General features: G+C 35.8%; 1 protein-coding gene across 10 annotated transcripts in view; it reads right to left on the reverse strand.

Moving 5' to 3' along the window:
* Positions 1-3,338: 3,338 nt before the first annotated feature.
* The window catches only part of LOC131163002 (pentatricopeptide repeat-containing protein At4g21880, mitochondrial-like), a 69,127-nt gene continuing 48,067 nt past the window's right edge, over positions 3,339-24,398 (reverse strand). For 6 of the 10 annotated variants that reach the window (XM_058119667.1, XM_058119668.1, XM_058119669.1 and 3 more), the window contains one exon: positions 3,339-3,563. In XM_058119667.1, coding sequence (XP_057975650.1) covers positions 3,411-3,563 — 153 coding nt within the window. In that variant the 3' untranslated portion in view covers positions 3,339-3,410. Of the gene's footprint in view, positions 3,564-16,895; positions 17,665-19,240; positions 19,483-24,398 lie in introns of those variants that run through there. The other 4 variants (XM_058119674.1, XM_058119672.1, XM_058119673.1 and 1 more) reach the window with 3 other exon arrangements.

Genomic DNA, 24,398 nt, shown 5'->3' on the forward strand with positions numbered 1-24,398 from the left:
GATTCATATTTGTAAACTTTTCTATCGTGCACCCCTGTGTAGTATATGAACCTCCCTACTCCCTGGAGCTCCGTGCTATCTCAGCCATGGCCTGCTGAGCTACACTGCGTAGTACAACATCTGAGTCCCTGCCTCCCATGCCAGACTACTCTACTCCATCATCGCTGCTAGCATGGACACTACTACCTCCAGAGTTCATCCTGTAATAATAACAAATCATTCTGAGAACCCAAACCTCATATTGCTATTCTAACTAAAATATCTTTATACCCTCTATTACTAATTTAAGGTCTAGTCCTATTATATGGAAATAGAAATCGACGATAATTTACTATGATTTTCTTGAAATTGTCACCTTAGGAAAATCATAGAAATCACCCCGAAAGTTCTTGCTTCCAGACTGCAGAACAGAACCCTAAATTCTCATCCTAGTTCTCCAACATTAACTCACTGATATTATGTTCTATTCTTTTCAAAATTCCATTCCTATATTCTGGTATTATTTTTCGTTGTACTCTAGAGTCTACAGAACCTAGTAACGTAGGCTCTGATACTAAACTGAAATTACCCAAAAATCTGGACCATTTTTTTTCCATATTTAATTAGAATTACTTTGATATCCTTGTATTACCTGCTATAACATTTCAAACCCCAAATGAGCATTGAGGAAACACTGTTCATTTCATATACCTACACAGTGGAAAACATAAAACTGTATATCCATATTCACAATACCAGAATTCAGTAATTACCCCAAAATATACATACATATTTACATATCATCCCTGTATCATCTACCCAGATAGTCCTGTACACTACTAAAAAATACAACCTCCTATTAACACTTACCTTACAGTTAGGGTAGTGTAATCACCCTTTCTATTTGTGAGTCTGATCCGCTCGCCTAACTGGATCACCTGAAAAATATTAAATCACTGGGATGAGAACACGCTCAGTAAGAGAAAATATTCTATTACTAGTATGTGGCAGCTGAGTTATATAAATATTATATTGATAAATATAGGAAACTATAAAAACTGGTAAAAACATTGTACGATACAATTCACATCTATTATAGTTTAAAACACAATTGTGATATCTCTGTTTTCTACTTTTCATACTTCTAGTATCATAATATGTCTGCTGATATTCCGTAAATCTGTATACATATACATAAGTGTGATATTTACCATGAAAAATTGTACGTCATAACTTAACCCCTCATGATAGGGTCATGCGACCCGTAGGCGAGACTCAACTCTGGTTGGTCTACTAGGATAAGTCAACTGTACTCAACCATTCCTCAGTCCGACCACCTGCAATCTCTTCGAGGCACAAAACTAGTATCTACCTCGGCAAACCGACCACCTCAACCCAGTCTTCTGGGGAGCCTGCAATCTCTCCAAGCACGATTGACGGAAACCTCCACATACTATCTAAGTTATGTTGTTGCACTCTAATTTGTAATAGCAACGGTACCGTGCTCTGCTGATAACTTATCTAATTTATGAGGATCCGATACTGTATAATACTATTTTCTATATATATATATATATATATATATATATATATATATATATCCTACTGTTTCATCATGATTCCAAAATAACCATAACACCGAAAGCTGTTCTGAAAATACTGTAATATTTGTACTATATAAATTGCAATATCATAGTGTTACGGAGACATAACCATAACACCGGAAGCTGTTCTAAAAATACTGTATTGTCTGAACTGTATAAACTATAATAACTGATCTGTACTATTTGAATTGCATAAGTTGTAAAATCATAGTGTTATGACTTTGCTACTATGGGAATCATTGAAATCTATATTGCTATAAAATATTTGTCTGTATACATACTGTTTTGTAACTTCTGATAAAACATATTTCTACATAAATACTATAAATCATATCAATATGAAATTGTATAATTTCTGTACTAATCTAACATTATCTCATGACGCACAACTACATGAGTAAAATATCACATATTCTGAAAACTGTATTTTTTGAATTACTATAAATCCTGAACTAAATAATAATTGGGAAAACAATACAATTTTACTAATAATCATTCTATAATTCTAGCATAGCATATTTCCCTTACCTATCTGATTGGGAGGCTTGCCTCTAATTTCGACCCTCACGCCCGAGGCGTACCAATCTCAAAATCCTGAAATTATACATATATACATTTCTCTATCAATCAACTGAATTTCCCAGAATAACTCTCATACTTACATTTTCTTGAATTTATAAACTATTAGCATTACTTGAGTTCTTGGGAAAAACACCCATTAAAACCTATCCCTCCTCCAATATTTTCACCAAACCCTGCATTTTACAAAGACCCCAATTTCTCAATTTAACTCTAGAAATTCATTCATATCTATGTTTATACCTTAAATAAGTTAACAATTAACCCAAAAACACCCTTACCTCAGTTTTGGGATTGTGCCGCAAAATCTCAAACTGAAATTCTACTCCACCTACACTGTAGAGAATCTTCCCAAGAACCCTGTAGTGGTTCCTGATCATCAAATGGAGGCTTATTGGAGTAAAAATTGAAGAGAGAAGGGAGAGGGGTCATGGGTTTGTGAAGAGAGAGAGAGAGAGAGAGAGAGAGAGAGAGAGAGAGAGAGAGAGAGAGAGAATAATTTTATGTTTAAGAAAAATAGCTCTCGGTACTTTTAAATCTCAACCCTACAACCGAAAATCGTCGACGGTTTTCTTGGCTTCATAGAAAACCGTCGTCGGTTTTCTATTAACCAACCCAAGAATTACCATTTTTCTTTTACCTGGCAGCAGTAACTTCCAAAACCGTCGCTAGTTTTCTGGTTCCTCCAAAAAACCATCTCCTTCTCCGGCCAAAAACCCATTTTTCTGATTTTTCTTTTATTATTTTATTTTTCCGAGTCACTACAGGTGTGCTCTGTGGGGGTAGGCCAATTTGGGCCAGACCATGTTAAATCTTTGTTTTTACTTGTTTATTTTATTTGTGGTGTGATTATTGCTCCTCGATCCCTAACATGCAATCATTTTTGTGGTTTGCCTATATCATCTCACTTTTAAACTAAGAAAAAATGATGATATACGGGGGCATGGTTTTGAAGAATGAATGGGTTAATTCACCTGGGTTATAATTATTGGCATTCTCTCATTTTGGTCATGTTTTATTTGCATTGCTCAATTTGCAGGGTGCTGCTGCTGCTGCTCCTCCCGAAAAGGGAAGGAAGAAGATAATTTTTGCTGATGAAGTTGGCAGAATGCTGTGTCATGTGAAGCTTTTAGAGGAAGAGGCAGCTTCTCCCCCGTTGGAGTCTCAAAGTGAAAATGGGCAATAATATGGTAAATAATTCAGAGGCATTCGCTGTTTGTATATTGCTGCATTTTTAGTGTTCAACTGCTAATTTAATTGCCCTGGGGTTTGGGGAGGTTGCTTGCACGGCGAGTAAGGGATGAATTGTATACAGCTAGAAGCCTGCAGGCCTGACGCTGTGAATTGATTTTGAAATGCACTGCACTGTTGTTCCTGGCAATCAATTGTTAATCCAAGCCCCTAAAGCATCAAGAAATTAGCGAAATTAAATTTATAGGTTGAATAATATAATTAAGTGCAATTGAAAATATATGTATAAACTAAAACACAATTTTTAAGAATGACAAAATGAATAAGAATTTATTTTAAAGATCCCATGACTAGAAGTAAAAGGTCTCTCAAATTTTCTTAATTTTTACGTTGATTTTTAGGTAAACTTGTAATTTTCACATTCCATTGTAGACAATGGATATCGACATTATAATTGACCTCTGGTAGATTTATAGCCGGCTGAATTCTCAAAGGAAAAAAGAGGGTGAATTTTGTTCAAGCAAAGGAAGGAAAACATATGAAAGAAGTCTTCTTATGCTGGCAGCAGAAAACTCGTCGACGAGTGCCCTGTGCTCGTCGACGAGTAGATACCGAGAGTTAAAAAATCTCATAGTTAAAAACTCGTCGACGAGAGGATAAATTCATCGACGAGTGTGACTGAGCTGTGAGAAGTTATTTGAATTTTGAATTTAAATGTTGTGACAGTTGAGGATTCAGAGGGAAACCTCCGAAGGCTTATTATATATGCTCTTTTGGGCATATTTTGAAATGTAAGAGAGTAAAAGAGGAGTGAGAGAAGAAGAGAAGATCATTGAGTGTGTATCTTTGATTTTCATAGTGAAATCTCTTGCCGATTGCTCTCGTGGATGTAGGCTTTGCCAAACCACGTAATTCCTGATGTCGTTACTCTTATTTTTACTCTCTTTACATTGTTATGGTTGTGGAATAATTTTGTATTTCACCATTTTAGATTGTTGCATATGGTATTGTTTGATCCTTTACAATATTTATTCCGCTATGCATTGTTGGACCACAGGTTATTTTTTTCACAACACTTTGTGATTTATGAGTTTTGGATCCAAATCTCGTGAAGGGATTTGAAACAAAAATTGAGTTACCTTCTAAGTTTTATAGAAAAAAAATATAGAGCAAAAAAATATTAGTGTGGTCTTCCAATTAATCCCCTCGTCGAATGAAACACTCCAATTTGGAAGCTTGAATTTAAATTTATGTAAATATAAAAGAAATTTAGTGTAATTTTACATGAACTTTTGTACAAGTTTATATAAATTCGGATTCAAAATCTGAAAAATTCATGCTCCCATTAGATCGATCTCCCACTGGGCCTTCCCTTCATTGGGTCCATTAATTCCAATCCACTAGTTGGATCAATACATCACTGCTGAGGCCCATGCCAAGAAGCCCGTCAAATTGTTGACTACCTCACTGAGCCCATTATCCAAGGTCAAAATTGAATTGTGGTTGTTGTTGTGCTATCGTGTTGTGGGCTCAATACACTATGGGCCCATCCTACCCCTGGGTTTTTTAGCTTTGAGTATCTCAGTGTTCTTAATGATCCTTCTTAACACCCCTGAGATATGTATATAATTTTCATTTTAATTTTTATGTTTACTAGTGAAAGGCACATGAAAAATATCATTCTATATGTGAAAATATTTAATTTGAATGTTAAATATATTCTTCCTACCTCACTATCTGAAATTCGCCACATCAGATGGATAAATTAGCAAAAATAAATAAAAATATTCAAATTCCTTTTCAGTAAAAAATCATGTTTTTTTGTGATAAAATAAGTTTTAAATTTCTATTATAATTAAAAAAAATGCAATAACAAAAATACAATATAGCCATCAAGATTACATTTGAACTCAAAAGTTCCATAAACATTATCTACAAAAAAGAGAAAAAAATGTCAATGCCAACATTTACACCCAAAAAAAAAAAAATGTTTGAATGGTTTTACACTGTGTCAAAGGAAACAAGTTTTTAAAAGCTTTAATCATTGGTCTCAAAGTCAAAGTAAAATAAAAAATGAACAACCACAAAACAATCAAATATTCTAATAACCTATTCACCTTTATAACCTTCTTACCATTGATATCAACTAATAAAATCAGCCTCTTTGAACAATCTCCTTCTCCATGCAATTAATTTATATTTCGAGTGTTGCTTCGGTGCTACAAATTTGCACCTTTGAAATATAAAGATCTACTAAAAATATTTTTTTTCCAAGAAATCAAGGAGAATTCTACAACCGTGATTAAGAATTCTTCCCTTACTTCTTTTTCCAAGATATCATGATTTAAAAAAATTTCATAATACAAAATAAGTATGAGAGAGAATCCATTGGTTAGCTTGCGTCTGATCTTGTATAGGACAATAAAGAGATCTTTGTTCTCTTGTATAGTATGCCAACTTTTGATTTATTATCCTTTCCAATATTTTAATTAGGTAATTCAATTAATATATTTATTCATCTTTGAGTTTTAGACTGCTTGCTCTTGAAAATATCTAGACATTTTATTCAATAGGAATTTTTTTGAGAGGATTTAAAATGTATAATATACATAATATGCTTAATGTACTTATTGAAAAAAACAAGGTAAATTATGTGCTTGGTTATTAACTTTTGGTAATTATTATTATTATTATTATTATTATTATTATTATTATTATAAAGACACAAAATGGGAAAATAAAGATACAATCAAATTAGAAATTAATTAGATTTAGAAGTAAGGATATGAAATTGTAGCAGAGTTATAAATAAAATATATAATTGAAGAAATTTAAACTTGATACAGAAGTTGATACAATATTATTGCAAACTTTAATACAAACTTGATATAAACTTACAAGATTTAGCAAACTTGAGGAAAATTCATATAGGATTTTGCAAACTTGAGGCTATAAAAGCACCTTTCTTCACAATTTTTTCACGAAAGTGGTAGTGAGTGAAAGAAGAAGTGATGCCTTTAAACTTAGACAGTAGCTTGTTTATCTACTACTGTGCGCATATTTGGGGGATTTTAGAGGAGAATAAAAAATTAAAAAAAAAAAAAGGAGCTCATGTGCACCAGTTTTTTGAGGAGGTCGTAGGGAGCAAGAACAGCAACTACAATTGTTGTGCTCAAAGGGTAGAGAGGAAAACAAAAGGGGAGCTAGAGAGCAAACAAAGGAGAGTTTTGGAGCAGCTGAAAAAAAAAAAAGGAAAAAGGAGAAGACACAACAACTTTAATAGCTGCTGTGTGAGCAAACCAAAAGGGCAGCAAGCTGCTATGTTTCGGCAAATCACACTCTCTCTCACTCTCACTCTCGGCTCACTGTCAATTGTTGGACAGACCATAAATTTGAGCTCCATAGGTGGCATGTTAGCCTTTGCGTGGAGGAAGATCATATTATTTGCTGAAGTGAGGCAAACGACGCTAATATATTAATAAAAGAAAGAAGATAGCAATGCAATTCAGCAGGGCCAAAGAAGGAAGCTCTTAAAGACAGCAAGTAGACATGAATGAGCTAGAGAGAGCATGCATTTAGGAGGTAGCCCATGCGCAGACCAAGGGCAGTCCGAACCAAATAGAGCGGCAACTTGTTTATAACTGCTGCTGCGCGCATATTTGGGGGAGTCTAGAGGAGAATAAAAAAAAGAAAAAAAAAAAGAAAAGGAGCTTATGTGCACCAACTTTTTAAGGAGGTTGTAGGGAGCAAGAACAGTAACTACAATTGTTGTGTGCAGAGGGTAGAGAGGAAAAAAAAAGGGGGGCTGGAGAGCAAACAAAGGGGAGTTTTGGAGCAACTGAATAAAAAAGGAAAAAGTAAAAGACACGACAACTTTAATAGCAACTGCATACAAGACCTAAAGGGTAGTAGCTACTATGTTTTGGCCACTCGCTCTCTCTCTCTCACTCTCACTCTTGGCTCAATGTCAATATTTGGGCAGACCATAAATTTGAGCTTCATAGGCGGCAAGTTAGCCTTTTCGTGGAGGAATATCATGTTCTTTCCTAAAATGAGGCAAAAGATGCTAATATATTAATATAAGAAAGAAGATAGCAATGCAATGCATTAGGGTCAGAGAAGGAAGCTCTTAAAGACAACAAACAGACGTGAATGAGCTAGAGAGAGGCCCATGCAAATGCGTGGGCCATGTATTTAGGAGGTAGCCCATGCGCAGACCACGGGCAATTTGAGCCAACTAGAGTAGCAACTTGTTTATAGTTGCTGCTGTGTGTATAGGAGTCCAGAGGAGAATAAAAAAAAGAAGAAAAGGAGCTGATGTGCACCAGTTTTTTGAGGAGGCCGTAAGGAGCAGGAATAACAACTATAATTGTTGTGTATAGAAAGTAGAGAGGAAAACAAAAGGGGGTTGGAGAGCAAACAAAGGGGAGTTTTGGAGCAACTGAAAAAATGGAAAAAGGAGAAGACATAGCAGCTTTAGTAGCTACTGTGTGCGTAGACCAAAAAAGCAACAAGTTGTTATGTTTTAGCCACTTACTTACTCACTCTCACTCTCTCTCTCTCTCTCTCTCTCTCTCTCTCTCTCTCTCTCTCTCTCTCTCTTGGCTCACTATCAATTGTTGGGCAGACCATAAATTTGAGCTTCATAGGCGGCAAGTTAGCCTTTGCGTGGAAGAAGATCATATTATTTCCTAAAGTGAGGCAAACAACGCTAATATATTAATATAAGAAAGAAGATAGCAATGCAATACAACAGGATCAGAAAAGGAAGCTCTTAAAGACAACAAATAGACGTGAATGAGCTAGAGAGAGACCCATGCAAATGCATGGGCCATGCAGTTAGGAAGTAGCCCATGCACAAACCAAGGATAGTCCGAACCAACTAGAGCAGCAACTTGTTTATAGCTGCTGTTGTGCGCATATTTGCAAGAGTCTAAAGGAGAATAAAAAAAAAAAAAAAAGAGCTAATGTGCACCAATTTTTTGAGGAGACCGTAAGGAGCAAGAACAACAGCAACAATTGTTGTGTGCAAAGGGTCGGGAGGAAAACAAAAAGGGGGCTGGAGGCAAACAAAGGGGAGTTTTGGAGCAGTTGAAAAAAAGGAAAAAGGAGAAGAAACAACACCTTTAGTAGCTACTGTGTTCGCAGACCAAAAGGGCAGCAATCTACTATGTTTCGACCACTCACTCTCTCTCTCACTCTCACTCTCACTCTCACTCTTGGCTCAGTGTCAATTGTTGGGTAGACCATAAATTTGAGCTTCATAGGTGGCAAGTTAGCCTTTGCGCGGAGGAAGATCATATTCTTTCTTGAAGTGAGACAAACGACACTAATATATTAATATAAGAAAGAAGATAGCAATGCAATGCAACAGGGTCATAGAAGGAAGCTCTTAAAAGAGCAAATAGACGTGAATGAGCTAGAGAGAGGCCTATGCAAATGCATTGGCCATGCATTTAGGAGGTAGCCGATGCACAGACCAAGGGTAGTCTGAACCAACTAGAGCAGCAACTTTTTTATAGTTGCTGTTGTGCGCATATTTGGGGAAGTTCAGTGGAGAATAAAAAAAAAAGGTGCTAATGTGCACCAGTTTTTTTAGGAGGCCGTAGGGAGCAGGAACAACAACTACAATTGTTGTGCACAAAGGGTAGAGAGGAAAACAAAAGGGGGGCTAGAGACAAACAAAGGGGAGTTTTGTAGCAACTGAGAAAAAGGAAAAAGGAGAAGACACAACAGCTTTAATAGCTGCTGTGTGCGTAGAACAAAAGGGCAGCAAGCTGCTATGTTTTGGCCACTCACTCTCACTCTTGACTCACTGTCAATTGTTGGGAAGACCATAAATTTGAGCTTCATAGGCCGCAAGTTAGCCTTTGCGTGGAGGAAGATCATATTCTTTCCTGAAGTGACACAAACGACGCTAATATATTAATATAAGAAAGAAGATAGCAATGCAATGCAGCAGGGTCAGAGAAGGATGCTCTTAAAGACAATAAATAGACGTGAATGAGTTAGAGAGAGACCCATGCAAATGCATGGGCCATGCATTTAGGAGGTAGCCCATGCACAAACCAAGGGCAGTCTGAACCAACTACAGCAACAACTTGTTCATAGCTGCTATTGTGTGCATATTTGGGGGAGTCTAGAGGAGAATAAAAAAAAAAAGGAAAAGAGCTTATGTGCACAAGTTTTTTTAGAAGACCATAGGGAGCAGGAATAACAATTACAATTATTGTGCACAGAGGTAGAGAGGAAAACAAAAGGCGGGTTGGAGAGCAAATAAAGTGGAATTTTGGAGCAGCTAAAAAAAAGGAAAAAGGAGAAGACACAATAGCTTTAATAGCTGTTGTGTGCGTAGACCAAAAGGGCAGCAATCTGCTATGTTTCGGCCACTCACTCTCTCTCTCCCTCTCACTCTTGGCTCACTGTCAATTGTTGGGTAGACCATAAATTTGAGCTTCATAGGCGGCAAGTTAGCCTTTGCATGGAGGAAGATCATATTCTTTATTGAAGTGAGGCAAACGACGCTAATATATTAATATAAGAAAGAAGATAGGAATGCAATGCAGCAGGGTCAGAGAAAGAAGCTCTTAAAGACAACAAATAGATGTGAATCAGCTAGAGAGAGGCCCATGCAAATGCATGAACCATGCATTTAGGAGGTAGCCCATGCGTAGACAAAGGGCAGTCCGAACCGATTGGAGCAGCAACTTGTTATAGCTGTTGTTGTGCGCATATTTGGGGGAGGTCAAAGGACAATAAAAAAAAGAAAAGAAAAGGAGCTGATGTGCTCTAGTTTTTTTAGGAGGCCGTAGGGAGTAGGAACAACAACTACAATTGTTTGGCGTAGAGGGTAGAGAGGAAAATAAAAGGGGGGCTAGAGAGCAAACAAAGCGGAGTTTTGGAGCAGCTTAAAAAAAGGAAAAAGGAGAAGACACAACAGCTTTAATAGCTGCTGTGTGCACAGACCAAAAGGGCAGCAAACTGCTATGTTTCGGCCATTCACTCTCTCTCTCTCTCTCTCTCTTACTCTTACTCTTGGCTCAGTGTCAATTGTTGGGCAAACCATATATTTGAGCTCCATGGGCGGAAAGTTAGTCTTTGCGTGGAGGAAGATCATATTCTTTGTTGAAGTGAGGCAAACGACGCTAATATATTAATATAAGAAAGAAGATAGCAATGCAGTGCAGCAAGGTCAGAGAAGGAAGCTCTTAAAGATAGCAAATAAACGTGAATGAACTAGAGAGAGGCCCATGCAAATGCATGGGTCATGCATTTAGGAGGTAACCCATGTGCAGACCAAGGGCAGTGGAAACCAACTAGAGCAGCAACTTGTTTATAGATGTTGTTGTGCGCATATTTGGGGGAGTCTAGAGGAGAATAAAAAAAAAAAGGTGCTAATGTGCACCAGTTTTTTGAGGAGGCCGTAGCGAGCAGGAACAACAACTACAATTGTTGTGCGCAGAGGGTAGAGAGGAAAACAAAATGGGGGCTGGAGAGCAAACAAAGGGGAGTTTTGGAGTAGCTGAGAAAAAGGAAAAAGGAAAAAGGAGAAGACACAGCAGCTTTAATAACTGCTGTGTGCGCAGACCAAAAGGGCAGCGAGTTACTATGTTTCGGCCACTCACTCTCTCTCGCTCACTCACACTCTTGCCTTACTGTAAATTGTTGGGCATACGATAAATTTGAGTTTCATAGGCGGCAAGTTAGCTTTTGACTTGATCGGTCATATCCAATTTTGATAATCACAAATACACTTGGTACTGATGTTTGCATGGAGAGTTGCATGTAGGTTTACTCTACTCGTGTATTTGAACATAATACTATATCATGATAGCGTATGGTGATCACACAGAAGATTGAAGAATATTGTGTTGTATTTGTAATTGTTTTATTATATTCTTCATTCGGGGTTGTAATTAATCATGGACTGTAACATAATACAGCAGGTAATAATCTGCATCATGCATGGTAGGAAAAATATGCTCTGAATGACCTTAGATGGACCTTAGGTTCCTACACTCAATGCACAAAGCCTCAGTATAGTTCTCATATTGTCAGGGGATATTTCAAAACATAGAAAAGGACCTTTGGTAAAAATTAAAACGTATTCAGGCGACCGAACCTGGCAAGTCAAATTGTCTCGGTCGACCAAACCGTGGACTAGTAAAAAAAGTTGACCTAAGTTCGACAAATCAAACAAAAATGAACGTATCTTCCTCGGTCAACCGAATGTCCATTCTACTTTTTCCCACCAACTCGACAGCCAGAACCTCACGTTCAAAATAGCCTCGGGCGACTGAACTTCTGAGTTTGTTATATCGAACTTCAGACCGAGCGACCGAATTGCGGTCTTTTTTAGGAATCGCCTCATTTAGCAAACCAAACTATAATTCAAGCACCCGAACCATGAAATTAACTTTTCCTACTATGTCTGTTCGGTTGGCTGAACTTCAGCTTGGGCACCCGAAACTCTCGAGTTGCTTTTATTTTACCTCGATAATTTGGGGTTAAAGTGAGTTAAAATCTTAAACTCATTTAAATCTTTTTTAATAATACCCATTGAGTCCCCAACAATCATAATTTTGCCTATGCCTATATATACAAGCTCATTTGCAAAATTAAGAGATGATTAGCACATAGATTATCTTGAAAATCCTCTGAAATTTTAAGTGCCTATTTTTCACATACAAACCCAATACACTTTCCTATTGTGATTCCTTTGATAAACCAAGTTTATTAAGAGTGTTATTGAGTGATCTTGAGTAGCTACACTTGCTCAAAACTCTCCTTACTTGAGATTGATTGTTTGATTTTATTGGAGAGTTTCAGCTAAGATTTTTCCCCGGATTAACTAATATTCTTTGTGTGGGAAAATCTTATAGTTAGTGAGTCTTTACATCTTGACTGCAAGACTCATCAAGCTTGTGGATTTTGATTTCAAAAATATTCTTTTACACAAGCTTATATATTTTTAGATATCTCTTGAGCTATTATTTTTTGAGAAAATCTTGTTTGAGATATTTTGAATATCATTGTTAGAACACTTTGAAACTTGTGGTAATTGATTTACATTGTTTGTTTGTTTCAAAGTTTGCTTAGAAATACACTCCAGATCCTCACTGTATATTTCTATTAGATTGAGTGTTTAGAACACATCATTAAGCACTAAACATATTTACTATCATCTATGCTTGCATTACTATCTGGACTGTATTGTGGTACATATCTGCTTGTTGAGAAGCATATTTCTGTGTACGCAAAAATTATATTGCATATTTGTTGTATTTCAGGCGTGGGCCTGAAGAGGGAGACTAGTCCTGTTGAATAGTTCCGGATTGGCTTAGACTCGATTAAGAAAGTTAGGTGCTCCATCCTGGTAAGGTGTATGTAAACGGTGCCGCTCCACCCATTAAGTGAGCCGTATTAGAATCCTTGTGCTGGTGAGCCAAGGCGGGGACGTAGGTACTTTGGCCGAACCTTGATAACATATCGCGTGTACAATTTATTTTTTCTGCTTTTTATTTAACGCACGTGTATGTTTTATTTATGATTGCATAGACAGACCCTTAGTTGCGTAATACTATTGCAAGATTTGTTGACCGAGGGATAAATTTTTAAATCTCCAATTCACCCCCCCCTCTGGATTGCACCAAAGCTGACAAGTGGTATCAGAGTCTCGCTACTTAGACTTAAACGTTACTTAGTAAAAGATCATGATAGCTTGTGTTGGTGCATCCCCTTCATATGAGGGACGGTTAGTTACGAACTCTCCAGTATTTTGTGGTAAAAATTTTGCTCTATGGAAATTTAGAATGACCATATTTGTTAAAGCTTTAAATTGGAGGTTCTAGAAAGTTATTGATCAGGGAGATATTGTGCTTGTAAAAATCATTGACTGTGTTGATGTTCCTAAATTTGAATTTGAGTTGAATGATAATGATAGAAACTTAGTGCAAGTAAATTTTGATGCTATGACCTTGCTGCATGCCTTAGATTCTAATATTCTCTGTAAGGTTATAGCATGTAATAGTGCCAAAGAGATCTAGGAAGAACTTGAGAGAAGATATGGAGCATCTATGCAAAATAAAGTGATCACTCCTTGTAACTCAAGCTCTACGGATCTTGAAGGAGGTAAACCGTGCTTCATTGCCTTGATTAATGATGAGGTAATCTCGACTCCTTCCATTTTATTGGATAAACCTAGAAATGATTCATGTGATGATTTGAATGATGCATCTGATACTGAATCATGTGATAGTAATGATAGTGAAAACATGCCTACTTATGAAGAACTGCAAATTGAATATGTTAGAATTCATAAGTCATTTGTTAAAGCTAATAAAAGATATACTGCTTTGAAAAACAAGTATGAGGCATGTGAGAAATAATGTGAGTCAAAAGTTCTTGTTGAAAGGGAAAATGATTAAAGATTAAACAGTTAGTAAACAAGAATGAAAAGTTAGAAAAAGAGTTGAATGCAGTAAGATCTCAAATATCAAGTGATAATAATAAAGATCTTCTCATAACAGAACTCGAATGTAAAGCAAACAACATGACTAAATAGTTTATAATTTAGGAAATATGAGTATAAAATTTACTCTAGGAAATTCAGTTGATTGACAGGGAAATATATATGTGTAATTTCAGGATTTTGGTATTATGGATGCTGTGGGCGTTAGTTAGAAATTAGCAGATGAGCGTAGTTGCCAAATAGGGAAATATGCTATGCTAGTTGATTTAGAAATATTTACCAATAAAATATGATATATAATTATAGGTATTTTCAGAGTAAGAAAATTATACAGTTCTACAGATTTTAGTATATGTGTTTTATTTAATTAATTGTGTGGCATGAGAGATTATCAGTACAATACAAAATTTATACATATTTCATGTTATCAGGATTTATGTAGTTTTACAGAGTTAAATATTAAGTTTTCTTAGTACTATGGTTATACAATTTATACAGAAAGCACAATACGCAGTATTAGTTAGAATTATGATTTATGTAGATTTATGATTTTTACTGCTAATACAGAAATATGAAATTTAGTTTAAGTAAACCACGATATATAGATTCAAAACCATAACATACAGATATTTCAGTTTATTCAAATCAGTTAATTACAGGGTTATGATTATTACAGCTAAACAAAATCATGGTTAATAAGTAATATAAAAATATCAGTTATATATATATAGTATCAGACCTTGATGGACCAGATTAGTTTTCAGAGCTTGGTACTGTTATTTTAGTTCAGAGTGCAATCACATATCTCAGATAGTGTATGAATTTTCAACAGTCGATCTTGCCTTAGTTGTGGATAGGCTCCCCGTCAATTAGGTTGAGGTGGCCAATCTGATTATCAGAGTTCAGTTGACTTATCCTGGTCGGCTAACTAGTGTTAAGTCTCGCTTACAAGCCACACAACCCTATCATGAGAGGTTAAATCATGACTTTTAGTTATCCATCAAGGGAAGTTTTCTCAGTTATTATTATTATTATTATTATTATTATTATTATTACTATTATTATTATATAACTAGATTTACAAAAACAACAGTCATATCTATAAATATTAAAAGTATGTTTGAATAGAATATTCAAAAACAATTTATGTTAAGCAACATCGGTGTGAGTTGTACTGTGTATTACTTATAAGTGTTTTCTCAGACTCAGTTATTTATAACATATAGTATTTTTTAAATCAGATATTACAACTATGCAAACTCATCTGTCACACACTGGTAATAGCATATTTCGTCTTACTGAGAGTTGTCTCATCCCAGTAAATTATCACTTTTCCACGTGATCTAGGTAGGCGAGCAGATCGGACTCAGAGAGAGAGGGGATTTTGTACTGCCCTGTCTGTAGGGTAAGTATATTGGGAGAGACACATTTTGAGTAGTCCCTAAGTGATCAGGTGGGGCATTTTGGGTATGGTTATGTGTATATATTTTGAAAAATTTTGACACTCTGGTATTGTATATAAATGTGGTTATATGCCCTTATGTAAACCGCTACATAGGTAGTATATGGATATACAGGTTCCACGGTCCCCACTTGGACCGTGATGATGAAATGGACTACTCTCTCTCTCTCTCTCTCTCTCTCTCTCTCTCTCTCTCTCTCTCTCTCTCTCTCTCTCTCACAATTGTTGGGCAAACCATAAAGGCAAGTCAGCCTTAGCATGGAGGAAGATTATATTCTTTCCTGAAGCTTGCGACTAGGATTTTTTTTTTTCTTCTTTTTTTGGGTTGGGCAAACCATAAAGGCAAGTCAGCCTTAGCATGGAGGAAGATTATATTCTTTCCTGAAGCTTGCGACTAGGATTTTTTTTTTTTTCTTCTTTTTTTGGGTGGGGGAGTTTAAATGAACAATACATTGGGTTGGAAGAGGGATTTAAATGAACAATACATTTCAAAAGAATTTGGTTATTTATGAATCCAATGCAAGAATAATAAATAGATGTATGGTATTTTAATAAGCTTAAGTTTTATGAGAATATTAAATTTTATGAACTAAATGTTGAAGGAAAAAAGTATAATAAAAGTGGTACAATTAAATAATATGAATACGTATAGAAAAGATTAGAACTAATTAAGAGATTAATGAAGATGATAAAAAACATATGCAAAATTTGACAACTAATAGATTTATTCTAGATAATCATGGAAGTTAAATTGAACATTAATTAAATTAAATAATTGATAAAAATATATTAATTAATAATAAAAAAAGACACCTATTAGTGAAATCATTTGCTATCTCTATAAAAATGGAATACATATTTATACATAAGATTAGCTGCAAGCTTTAAAAGGCCACGGACTAAAAAAAATATATAAAACAAGAGCTTAGTTACTTAACTCTCCCTCTTAATTATAAAAGTGATAACCTACTATTGTACATATAGTCAAATTTAAAATATGAATGTGAAGCATGTATTTTTTTTTTAAGGGACACTTAATAATTAAACAATAATATATTAGGATTAATTTATTTATTTTTTAAATTTAAATGTTGATAAATGTTAAGGATAAACTAATATTTTACCGTTGTTTATGTTAAAAATTATACCTAGCAATTGGCTGGCCAAAATATTGCAAAATCAAAGTTGGAATTTAGAGTTTTGTAAAATTGTACTACATACCAAAGGCAATATAATTTATGTTTTGTAATTTTATTAATTCTACACAAATTAATCCATGTCGAGCATTTTAAAAGTCATGTTACAATTCAACATTTGTGCCACATCAACTATTGAGCGAACATTCGTGTCACTAATAAATTATCACAGACAACCTAATTTCAATTAATGCATCTTAATTCAATATTTTAATCAAAGTATGGAATTTGAATCTTAAATTATTAGATTGATAATAATTTGACTACAAATTTATGTTATATCTTGCCTTAGAATTTTAAATCTAATAAATTTATAACAACTAATTTATCCTTGGGAGCATAAATTTGAGTTATAGGTTTGGGTTTTTATGAATTGAGTTTAAACATGTACATCACAAAATTATGTCCAAATCTAATGTTCAAAGTCTAAAAGCATATGCTCCTTAACAAAAGATTATAAATATTCTTGGCAAATTAACAAACTTTTTTCTTTTAATAAAAGAGTTTGTTTCATCTAATTGGGTGGTTTAGAAATCATTGCTATTCATAAAAAAACAAAAGTAAATAATAAAAGATAAAGTAGCTACTAATATGGTAGAACACTTTCACCCCACCTGCAGTACACTTTCACCCTCCATCTGCTTCCATTCGTCAAAATTGCTCCATCTGCAATCAGCCTCTGAGTGAGTCACTTAGTCCGCGCTTGGAGACCTCAGCGGTAGTTTGCTTCATTCCTTGGCTAACAGCCTTCTTTCATCGCCTGAAACTCTTCCGTTCGCTGCAATCGCTTTCCAGAATGTCCTTCCGTTCGTCAAAATTGCTCCATCTGCAATCACTTATTGCAAGAGGTAAACTCTCGTCCCCTGCTGTAACAAAAACCTCCCATTCCCATAATTTGAACCAAGCCTCACTTGAAATTTTTTTGAAAACAAACTGTGAGTCAGCTTTGAAGTCCAAAGCCAAGGACAGTGACGCCTCAAAAGCAAGCCTCCGCAGTTACCTCACAAACCAAGGAGTCAACGCTATTACAGTTTGGATCATCGCTCGGCGTCCCATCGTCCTCCACCGCCTCACATTCCGCTGAACTTTCAGCTAAATCCCCCCATAATGCCTCTCTATCCAATAAAAATTATCTGAGAAGTGCCATCGATTCTGCAACTCGGAGTTTGGAGACCGAGTCACCTGCGCATTTCTTAATCAGAAAACTGTTTTTTTCTGGAGCATTTCACACGTGCCTTTTTTAAGTTTAATGTAATTACTATAGCAATTAAAGGCAATAGTTTATCTATTTATTTATTATTGATTTCGAAGCAATAAAAGTAATTTCAAGAAGCGAGTTAATGCAATATGAACTGCATTTTTCTTTTTTTTCTATAATTTTATCATGCACATTTTATCTATTTATTTATTATTGATTTCGAAGCAATAAAAGTAATTTCAAGAAGCGAGTTAATGCAATATGAACTGCATTTTTTTTTTTCTCTATAATTTTATCATGCACATTCCTAATGGTTAGAATTCACATGTAAATATACTGTAGTTACTAGACAAAAAAATTCAGCTATTTTTTGGTAGCTGAGAAAGAGGGAATGGAAATGAAAATTTGGAATTTCTTTTAGCAACTATTCTGACATTAAGTGGTTAAATTGGCTTGCATTAAATTTTCAAGTGGGCGTAGGATGGCTGAATAAGCTTATTGATATTCTTTGTGTTACCTGATACTATTTGTATTCTATAATGTAAAGTAAGGAGGGAAGGAAAAAGTGTTGTTTTCTTCTAGTGGGTGTTATTTGCCTGCAACAGATTTGAATTGCGAAGGTTAAAAATGTCTAACAACAGTGCTTGAGTTTTGGAACTTAATTTTCCTACAATCTCTTTCATAAATCTCATTGTAACTAGGTGGATTGTCAAAATTCAAATGTTGCCTTCAGTTTCTGCCATAACATTAAAAAAGAAGAAATTCCACCCATTCTATTAATGCTCGCTGACTGCTATGTTCCATCACTTTTGCTTAATGTATTGTTTTCCTTCCATATTTATTCATATGTTAATTTCACTTGCAGGTGATATATCTCTTGATTCAGCTAGTTCACCTGATCCAGAATTGTGTTTAAGCATTTTCAGGTCAAAGTTGAAAGGGAAATCAGAAAGAAGGTGAAATGTGTGCACTCGGATAATGGTGGAGAGTACATTGGCCGATTTGATGCATATTGTTATAGTCAAGGCATTAGACATCAAAAGGACCGTCAAGAAATCCCTTAACAAAATGGAATTGCCGAAAGGATGAACTGCACCATAGTGGAGAGAATGGAGACGTATGTTTCTCATGCGAAGTTGCCAAAATCATTTTGAGGTGAAGCAATGAGGACGGCGGTGGACTTGATAAATTTGTCTCCTTCAACTCCTTTGTGAAGTTCCCGAAAAAATTTGGAAAAGTAAGGATGTCACTTATGATCACTTGAAAGTGTTTGGTTGTCGTGCATTTGTTCACATTCTAAAAGATGAAAGATCCAAACTTGATGACAAGACGAGACAATATATTTTTCTTGGCTATGGGCATGATGAATTTGGATATAGATTGTGAGATTCATTGTTAGAAACTGGGATGTTGTATTTTTTTGAGCAATCACAATCTAATGAGAATGATTTCGTTGACTCAGAGTCACCTTCTCCTTCTTTGGCATATGATGAAAATATGGAAAATGTTCATCCACCTCTTGAAGATGTTGGAAATGATGAAATTCCTAGTGATATTGATGATGACAATAAGGGGGAGCAAAGGTGTTAAGGAGGACAAAAGTGAAGTCTGGGGTTTAAACCCTACCAATGAGGGGGAGCAAAGGTGTTAAGGAGGTTCACCAGACGGCCTTGGACAAAGGTGAAGTCTGGGGTTCAAACCTTGCCGCCTGTAGCGCACATCCGCGATTTCCCTCCTACGTGTTGGCTAAGGACATGGCTGGCGTAGGCATGGGATAAGTCTGGCGCATAAGCCCAGGAAACCTGGCATATTAAAAAAAAAGAGTCAAGACCTTCAACTAAATATCCATCAAGTGACTATGTTACTCTAACGAATCAAGGGGAGCCCGAAAACTATCAAGAAGCCATGAAACATGAAAATAAAGCTGAATGGATGGAGGCTATGCAAGAGGAAATGAAGTCCATAGTTGACAATCATACTTATGATTTGCTTAAACTTCCTCCTAGAAAGAAAGTTTTGAAAAACAAATGGGTGTTTAGGTTGGAAAATGATGGAAATAATCTTTGGTACAAGGCTAGGCTCGTGGTAAAAGGCTTTGATTAGAAAAAGGAAATTGACTTTGATGAAATATTCTCACCAGTTGGGAAGATGTCATCTATTCGGGTTGTTCTTGGCATGACAGCAAACTTGAATTTAGAAGTTGAGCAACTATATGTAAAAACCGCTTTCTTACATGGTGACTTGGAAAAAGGAAATTTACATGGAACAACAGGAAAACTTCAAACAAAGAGGGAAAGAAGATTTAGTGTGCAAATTAAAGAAAAGTTTGTATGGGTTGAAGCAAGCACCACGGAGATGGTACAAGAAATTTGATTCTTTCATGATTGATCATGGTTACTCAAAAGCCTCTTCGGATAATTGTGTGTTTGTAAAAAAATTTCCGGATAGTACTTATATTATTCTCTTACTCTATGTTGATGATATGCTCATAGTAGGACAAGACTCTTCCAAGATTGACAAGTTGAAGTTGGAGTTGAGCAAGTCTTTTGCTATGAAAACTTGGGACTGGCAAAGTAAATTTTTGGCATGAGAATTATTCGTGATCGTGAAAATGGGCAAATTTAGTTGTCGCAAGAAAGGTACATTGAAAAAGTGCTTGAGAGGTGAGGTTCAATATGAATAAAGCAAAATCCGTTGGTTGCCCACTTTCTAGTCACTTCAAGCTCAGTACAAAACAAAGTCCTACAAGTGAGAAAGACAGAGAAGAGATGAAGAAAATTCTTTATGCTTCGGCCGTTGGTTCTTTAATGTATGCAATGGTTTGCGCAAGACCGGATTTAACTCATGTCATTGGAGTTGTTAGTCGGTTTCTCTCTAATCCGGGAAAGGAGCATTGGTTAGTGGTAAAATGGATTCTTCAATACGATAAAGGCACTTCAAAAGTGTGTTTGTGCTTTGTAAATGGTAAATCTATGCTCCATGAATTCACGAATGCCGATATGGACGGTGATGTTGATTCCAGAAAATCAACTTCGGGTTATTTGATAGACTTTTGTTCAGTGAGTTGTGGCATGGTAATTAAAATTACAAAAATGTGTTGCTCTATTTACTACAGAAGTCGGGTTTATTGTCATTACCGAAACTTGCAAAGAATTGCTTTCGTTGAAGAAATTCTTGAAAGAGTTGGGCATGGAACAAGGAAGGTATGTTCTTTATTGTGATAGTCACAGTACCATTCATTTGAGCAAGAATTCTATCTTCCAATCAAATTCAAAACATATTGATGTTAGATATCATTGGATTCGGGATGTGTTAGATAAGAAATTGTTGCAATTTGACAAAATTCATACCAATAATAATGGTTCGGATATAATGACAAAAGCATTATATGAAGTGTAGAGTTTTGACCGAATTAGTGGAGTCATCCCCATAAGCCGGGAGGGGCAGACTTGTTGGGTTTCCCTCCTTGTGGGGTCCAATGCCTTGAAAAGGTTTATATTTTTTAATGTCTGAAATCTGGAGCATGCTATATTGAAACTCCAAAAAGGAACCATGCGCAGCAGCCGTATTCTGGAGCTCTAAAAAGAAGCATTATGTGCAGCAAGTAGCTGCGCCCAGTTTTCATCACCATTTTGATCTCCACTCTCTGATTTTCCACTCACACAGCAGCAAGCCGACCCCCACAGTTTTTCTTCCAATTTGATTTTCCCAGACAGCACCTCACTGTGCGCCTCACGCCTGCGCCAGTCTTCTCTGCTGCAGCAACCTGCTGCTGCTCTTCTCTTCCTCCGACTGTGCATTATTTTAAGCTTTTTGGGAGCTTTTGGTTGTGCTCTTTGGTTGGTTGTTTGGAGTTTTGTTCACAATATTTGGTGATGCCTTTTCATCTTGCTGCATTTGTTATATAATTTTGGGTATTTGTTGTTGTTTTTTTGTCCCATATTTGTAGAATAGTTTCACATTAATATAAAAAGTTGTCCTACATTGGAGAGAAGTGTTTTTTGAACTTGAGGTTGAAGTTATATAAAGAGTTCAACTCTTCATTTGTAAAACACACCTCAAAGTTATACTTTGTCAAGAAGTAGTGGATTGATCATCGGCGCCCGAGGACGTAGGTAATTCTATACCGAATCTCGTAAATTTCTTGTTTTGTTCTTTTTACTGTTTTATTATTAGTTTCTGCATTGCTTTAATTTCTTATATATTCAATAGCAATAGTTGTAGCATTGGTGTTTGGCACAAGTGGAGTGCCCGACACAACAATTGATATCAGAGTTAGGTTGAATAGTGTCGATACAGACGTGTTCCTCTGTTAGGATCCTTAATTCTACGTTTGATGCTTAAAAAAGACCTTGTCTAAGCGAGTGCTCAGAAACCATTGCGGGTCAGTCGCTCCCTGAAGGTCGGCCTAATCAAAGTGGAATTTCATAAGATAAAATAGAGTAGACACAGTTGGTACGTACTACTCATCCTAGGCCTTTTGCTTTGTTGGTTGCTATTGAATATATAGAAGATGGCAGAAACTAGTGCAGTAGTAGAAGAAACTCTGTCCACACGAACTCCAACCCCTTCGACTTCGACATCATCATCAAAGACGATAGCTAATGCTCATTTTGAGGTGGAGAAATTTGATGGTACCAATAATTTTGGTATGTGGCAATGTGAGGTGATGAACATCTTGTATCAGCAAGAACTAGATATTGCTTTGGATGATAAACCAGTAGATATGGGTGACAGAGATTGGGAGAAGATCAATCGTCAAGCATGTGGTACGATTGGTCTATGTCTCGCTAAAAATAAAAAATATTGTGTTATAAGGGAGACATCTGCAAATAAATTGTGGAAGACATTGAAAGATACATTTATGACCAAGAGCCTGAAAAATCGGCTCTATTTGAAAAAGAAATTGTTTCGCGTCCAGTATTAACCAAGTATTTTGATTAATGACCACATAAATGCTTTCAATAAAATTTTGACTAATTTGTTAAATTTGGATGAAAAGGTGAAAGATAAGAATAATGTCATGCTGTTACTGAATTCTCTCCCTGATGAGTATGAACATTTGACCACCACTTTATTGTATAGGAAAGATAAAGTTACTTATGACACTATTTGTACAGTATTGATTAGTACTTAATGCAGAAAGATTGATCAAAGGGGCCATAAGGAAACAACAGAAGCACTAACAATAAGAAGACGTTCTCAGAGTCGTATGCCTGGAAGGAAGAGTAAATCTCATGGGATGAATAAATCTCGTGGAAGACCTACTAAAGATGAATGCGCCTTTTGTCGTGAGAGAGGGCATTGGAAGAAAGATTGCCTTAAATTACAGCAGAAGAATAAGGACAAAGCACATTCTAATGCCAATATAGCCAATGATGATGGAAATGAGTTAGATTTTTCTCTTATTGGAACATCTTCATCACATTATTTTGGTGAGTGGATTTTGGATTCTGGTTGTTCCTATCACATGTGTCCAAATAGAGAATAGTTTTCTAATTTTGAAGAATTAGATGGTGGGGTTGTTTTTATGGGAAATTATAATACTTGTAAAACAACTGGAATATGATCAATACAGTTGAAATGTCAAGATGGAACTATTAAGACCTTGACTGATATTAGGTATGTTCTAAACCTAAAAAAGAATCTAATTTCATTGGGTGTCTTGTAATCTAAAGGGTTCACTATTACTTTGAAAGATGGAACCTTAAAGATTAAATCAGGTGCACTAGTGCTGATGAAAGGAATAAGGAAAAATAACTTGTACTATTTACAAGGTAGTACAGTTATTGGCTCAGCAGCTGTTGTTTTTGAGAAAGATGCAGGTTCAGATACAACCAGATTATGGCATATGCGATTAGCACATGCAGGAGAAAAATCTTTGCAACAATTAGTTAAGCGAGGTTTGTTAAAGGGTGCAAAGGTGTGCAAACTTGAATTTTGTGAGCATTACATTCTGGGAAAACAAACTAGAGTGAAATTTGGCACAGCAATCCACCATACTGAAGGTATTTTAGACTACATCCATACAAATGTATGGGGGGGGCCACAAAAATGGCTTCGTTAGGTGGTATGCATTATTTTGTCACTTTTGTTGATGATTTTTTCAGAAAAGTTTGGGTGTATTCTATGAAGCATAAAAATGAAGTGTGTGATATTTTCCTTAAGTGGAAAAAATTAGTTGAAACTCAAATTGGCAGAAAGATTAAACGGCTCAGATCAGATAATGGTAGTGAATACACGAGTGACCCGTTTATGAATGTCAAGATGAAGGTATTGCTCGACACTTCACAGTTCGAGATACACCACAGCAAAATGGGGTGGCAGAGCGCATGAATCGGACTTTGCTGGAGAAAGTTCGATGTATGTTGTCTGATGCTGGGTTAGACAAAAAGTTGTGGGTTGAGGCTGTGAGATATGAGTGTCATCTCATCAATCGTCTACGATCATCTGCAATAGAGGGAAAAATACCCTATGAGGTATGGTTTGGAAAGCCCGCTAGTGATTATGATTCTTTACATGTATTTGGTACTATGGTTTATTATCATGTTAAAATATCTAAATTGGATCCAAGAATCAAGAAAGCAATATTTTTTGGGATAAGTGCAGGAGTCAAAGGATACCGTCTTTGGTGTCTAGAGACGAAAAAACTGATTTTAAGCAGGGATGTAACTTTTGATGAACTTGCAATGATGAAGAAAACAATACGCAAGGAGTC

This window comes from Malania oleifera, chromosome 8 (genome assembly GCF_029873635.1).
Source record: "Malania oleifera isolate guangnan ecotype guangnan chromosome 8, ASM2987363v1, whole genome shotgun sequence".
In the NCBI taxonomy this organism is placed as follows: domain Eukaryota; kingdom Viridiplantae; phylum Streptophyta; class Magnoliopsida; order Santalales; family Ximeniaceae; genus Malania; species Malania oleifera.